The 5,565-nt window shown below is 43.7% G+C and overlaps 1 protein-coding gene across 1 annotated transcript; it reads right to left on the bottom strand.

Moving 5' to 3' along the window:
- Positions 1–727: 727 nt before the first annotated feature.
- On the bottom strand, positions 728–2,939 carry foxd3 (forkhead box D3). The gene has a single exon (XM_080771342.1). It carries the CDS (start codon positions 2,354–2,356, stop codon positions 1,205–1,207), a length of 1,152 nt encoding a protein of 383 aa, XP_080627468.1. The 5' UTR covers positions 2,357–2,939; the 3' UTR covers positions 728–1,204.
- Between the last annotated feature and the right edge of the window lie 2,626 nt (positions 2,940–5,565).

Genomic DNA, 5,565 nt, shown 5'->3' on the forward strand with positions numbered 1-5,565 from the left:
CTTTTCCCATGGGTATCAGATAAATATAGCAGCCCCCCTAACCCCCTTTTCGCTGTGTGTGTGCTGTGCACCCGCCTGCCCGCCCGCCCGATCACCATTTGCTGTTTATGTAAAAGTGATTAGCCAGACACAACTGCGAAACTAAGTGTTACTTTTATAGTAGCAGGTTCTTGTTAGACTATCTGGGTTGTCTTTCCTTGTAGAGAATGACCCTCTCCCCTCTGCCCTGCGCCGTCCTTGTCCTCGTTGGATGAAATGTAAACAGCCTAATATTGTTGTTGCACTGTGATTATTCGCTCTAATTTCTAAATATAGTCATATATATACCTATAACACAAATACGTGAACCATTAGCATTTAGCATTTGAATCGAATTCACACACTGTGGTTGAGTTTATCATTTGTGATTATTGCATGTGAGAATGTGAATTTATGTATTTATTCGTAACAAAAAATATTAAAGGTTATTAGCCTACAGAAATAATTTAAAGCAAACATTGTTGTATTCATTGTTTTGATATTTTGTAATGACAAGTAGGCCTACAAAATATATAACGTTACAGTATTTATGTCTACATCATAAATAAAATATTCGTATAAATAAATGTCAATTTCCCTCGCGTTCCTCGTATTTATTAGAGTAAATGTAAATGTAGTTACAGTTTTAATCATTCTCATGAATTTGGCTAAATCTAGTAATAATTTAAGAAACTTCATGAGAAAAAGATAGATGTTAATCCTTTCTTAGATTTATTTACAAATGAATCCAGTTTACAACACAGTAGCTATACATATAATTACATATATTTGATTTTTTTATAAACAGGCTATTTCATCGGAGCTTTTTGTGTATGAAAAGGAAGCAAACATTGTGCCGATTATTAGTCCATTTGAAATGAGCTTCCAATACAAAAAGAAAGTTTAAAATAGGCCGATGGTCACGAAAAGCCCCTCTAACAGATATTACATTTCAAACAACAAGGAAACGAAAGAAACTGGTAAATGTCAAACAAGTAAAATTATTTTTCCTTTACAAATATTTACAAATATTACCTGTACAGAAAGCTTTCCTTTTCGGGGTTCTCTCTCTTTTTTTAAGTCTTTACATGGCTACATAGTCCAGTGCTGCCTATTATTCGTGCTGTTCATCTTCCCAATAATAATGTCTCTATACAAAAATAAGAGTTTATTGTCTTAAGTTAGCCTACTGAGAAGGCCATTTGGATAGTGCTGCTGCTGACGGTAAAAACTGTCCGGAAATAAGATTTGACGGCATGCTGAGAATCGGCGCCATCGATGTCCTTAGAGAGAGGGATTGGGCGCTCAGTAAAGCCGACTGAACAGTCACCGGGGGCCGCAGAAAAGTCTGAGCAGCACTGGAGCTGGAAACTCCAATGATGTTCTCTATACTAAACGATGGTCGACTTGAGGGCTCGGACTTGATCATCGACGCCGCGCTGAGGCTGTTGAGCTGAAGCTGCAGACTCGGGCTGAGCTGCGTGTTGAAAGCCTTTCTGTTCAACTCCGTGGAGGGTAAGAGGGGGACAGCCGGCGGGAGCATGGGACCCACGGGGGGCATGTAAGGATACTGCAAAGCGGGGTGATGGGAATAGGCAGCTGGGTGGATTCCGTAGTGTCGCCCGTAGGGATTCCCGATGCTGTACGCCCCAAAACTTTGCATCATGAGTGCTGTCTGCTCCCTGAGAATGTCTGGCTGGTGCCTCTTGAACCGTTTCCTCCTCCTAAGAAAACTTCCGTTGTCGAACATATCTTCCGACTGTGGGTCCAATGTCCAGTAGTTGCCCTTGCCGGGGTTACCCGGCTCCCGGGGGATTTTCACGAAGCAGTCATTGAGAGACAAATTGTGACGGATAGAGTTTTGCCACGCAGGAAACTTCTCCCTGTAGTATGGGAAGCGGCTACTGATGAACTCACAGATCCCACTGAGGGTGAGCTTTTTCTGCGGACTCTGGAGGATGGACATGGTGATGAGAGCGATATAGGAATAAGGCGGCTTTACCAGGCTGTTCTTTGGCTTCTGGATGGAGCCTCCCGAGGCTGCGCTCTGGTCGTCTCCCTTCACGGTCCCCGTCTCTCCCTCACCAGAGCTCTCGCAGCACGGGCTCCCCCCGCCGGACCGCATCTCCTTCGCCACTTCAATCTCCTCTTCCACCTCCTCCTCGTCTCCTCGGAGGTCGTGTATGATGCCTCCTCCTCCCGGGCTGTCGCAGTCGCTGTCCCTCTCCATTCCCTCGTCGTCGCCCTCTCCCACCACGTCGATATCCACGTCCTCGGCTGTGAGGACGGTTTGGCCGGACATGTCGCTGGCTCTGTCGCTGCCTCCAGACAGGGTCATCTCACAGTTTACACTTTTTTACCGGAGCGTAAACAAGCTACCGACTGGGTGAGTGAGTGAGTGGCAGTGCACACACACACACACACACACAGTGACACACACACACAGTGACACACACACACTAGCTGGCTCTGTGTAATTCGCCCGTTTGGAGATCGGATGTCGCCCAAAATCTAAATGCAGTTCGGAGCGCCCGGCGCAGTGTGCCAGCCAGGCAGCCAGCCGGGGAAACTTACACTATGAAGATAACGCCCCACCGTGTCGCTGGTGTGGGCCTGTGGGGTGGACTTGTCTCGGAGTTTTGTAGAGTTTGCGTCCTGCTGCCTGCCGTGGCTTCGCGTTTCTGCCGTTCCTTTCAGTCTGTATATTTCCTACGAGTGATTTCTGAGCGCGAAGTCGAGATGACACATGCTTGTAAAGGACCCCGGCTTTTTAAAGGACCGTCTGATACATTACTTTACCCACTTTAAGATATACTATCAGTGCGCATCACGTGGAGAGTGACGTCACACGCCCCCTCTCGCTGTTAAACCATGCAAACTGAAGTTGTTTCATGGATTTGTCAACAAAGGGACAACAGCAATGCTGCTTTCCGCTGCTTTGTGCCTGTGTTCGTCCGTCATAGACCATTTAACGGTGGCACAGGGAGGAGGAGGAGGAGGAGGAGGGGGAGATACATGATTGAAAGATCTGATGCGCATTAACTCCGCTGCGTAAAAATCCAAATCTTAACTTTGCTTATGCAAACTGTGTTGAAAGCCGCTGAATGACAACGACAACAGCTAAGTTAATTGCATTTATTTTTCGTTATTTATTTGATGCCTTTACATTTTGCATGTGTGGGTATAGGGGATTTTTTATTAGTTTTCTTTTTTTTTTAAATAGGTATGCATGTTACAGCATCCGTAATTCGGAGACGCGCGCGCTTGGGGATTATTCGTTTTTATGTTTGTTTTCCTGGCGCGTTGCAGTCCTATATACCTCCAGTCTATGCTCTTGTGGAAATTGAAGTTGCGACTTCCATGATGAATTGAGCCTTAATCCTGCAGGATTAGCCGAAAGTGATAGGAATATTGAGCAGCAACAACAATAAAGGAATAATTGCTTTGCTTATAGAGTTTGGAAGAGGTGTTAACGACCCCAATCATTGCATGAATTAGCATTTGAAAAAGTAGGAAATGCGGCAGCGGGTGAATGCAAAGAGACCATTCATTTACAAGCATGAAGGTGAGACGTGTGGGCAGTTCTCAAGAAAAGGATGTCGAATCTAATGACCGTGTGTTGCGCGCGTCGTGGAAAAACAATAGCACTCATTCATGTTTTGTATAACATTCTACAGCCCAATATTAATGTGTCCTAAGCGTAAAGGCAATTAAAAAGTACTTTTTTATGCTATACCATGTGCCAATTTTTCCCCCTTCCCCCCCCCAAGTTGATTTGATCGGGAAATGATGAAAACCATCAGCAATTATTTCAGGTGAATAGGCTTTATTTTCTGTAAAAAAAAAAGGTGTATTGTAATGTTTTGTGTCATTTCGCTCATTATTATATAATATGTTGTACACATGGTTAAATGAGCTATACCATTTGGTTATTATCAGGCCCATTATTGTTTGTTTTAGTAAATTGCTAATTTTGCTACTGGCTGCATATACACATTCATATATTTCGACTTTAGAAAATATCTATATATTTAAACGAGACACCCAGAGGTTTTGGGATATGTTTTATCATTTAACTGCCTCTGGCCTGGCTCTTATATAGCCATGCACCTTTGATATATAATATCTGCTCCGTTTTTCTGTGATAAAAGTCTGATTAATCTAGTGGTATCATTAATAACGGTGTGTCTTGTGTCTAGTGGACGGTGGGAAACAAGGTTTCCGATTAGACGTGCGTTGTGCTAATCTTTTGCTCAGGCGAGCACTCGATGACCTGTGTGATCTCACTGATCTGTAGTCTGTGACTGTCTGTCAATATGGACTAGACTACAGCAGATGAAATCAGAGGGCACGGGAGTCGGGGGAGTCTATATCAAATGACACTTATATCCAAGTTATCTTCCTTTTCAAACAGTGCATGTGTATTTTAAATGTCGATGTCGTGATCTATTAATGCGTACTATAACGGAATAATTTTGCTCTGTTTTTAGCTCTTGCTGTCCACACGTCAAATGCTGTGAAAGGCAATGGCAGTCTCCATGAAGACAGGTGCAACGAGCGTCCTTCGGAGAGTCGCGGTGTTGTGTGAAAGACGGCGTATAACTGCTGATGTAACCTACTGCACACCAAGAGGGCTTTCAAACCCGTCCTTCCTGTGATCTTTTGAAGCCCCATAAATCCGCTTTTATACCTCCGCAGTTTGTTAATGAAATGTACGTTTAAGCACACATGCACGGCTTAGCCCGACAAAACCTTTTAGAATAATAAGCTAACTCTCTCCAGCATGAAACCATTAGGACAACGCAGTATAGCGACAGCAGCAGCACAGGTTGACGGAGCGAATACATGCAGTCACCAAGCAGCAAGGTCATGAGACGAATATGATTATATCTCCCCAACGAGCAAACCAATATGGAATATACTAATTATATTTGCAAAACAAAGTGAACGAAACAGAAAGATACAATTCATATATATATATATATATATATATATTATATATATATATATAGAGAGAGAGAGAGAGGCGAGGACGCGAGAGAAGGTATAAAGGGTAAAGAGCTTCAAGTGGAAAACGTGAGGGGTTGGGAGAGATGGATGCGCTGTGCGTAATGATGCGCGCATATTAATACACATCTAGCTGCAGCTGAAGCAATTTCTGGTCCCTCTTCGGAAGGAAATGGTCAAATTACGTGAAAGACTTGCAGAGACTGTCGGGACAGCAAAGCAAAATTTTCCCCGCATCGAATTGTTGGCCTTTGCATATAAGGCTTATATTATAAGCCATTTGTAAATGTGGATAAACCTTGTGGAATGTGGAAAGAACAGCTCATGGCGCCCAAGCGCAAACATCTAATCGCATTAATTGCTGCTTGAACCCTCTTAGATATTGTATTTCAGTAGAAATTCAAACTAGCCTATGCTGATCGATTCGTTACTCTGGAGTAATGTGCACGCACGCGCGTGCGCGCGCGCGCGTGTGTAAGAGATTGTTGCGCGCGCAAACTGAATGGCAGGTGCACAATGGTAATCAGATGTCAAAATGCA

Source organism: Protomyctophum bolini (assembly GCF_963924005.1).
Source record: "Protomyctophum bolini genome assembly, chromosome: 8".
Taxonomy (NCBI): Eukaryota; Metazoa; Chordata; class Actinopteri; order Myctophiformes; family Myctophidae; genus Protomyctophum; species Protomyctophum bolini.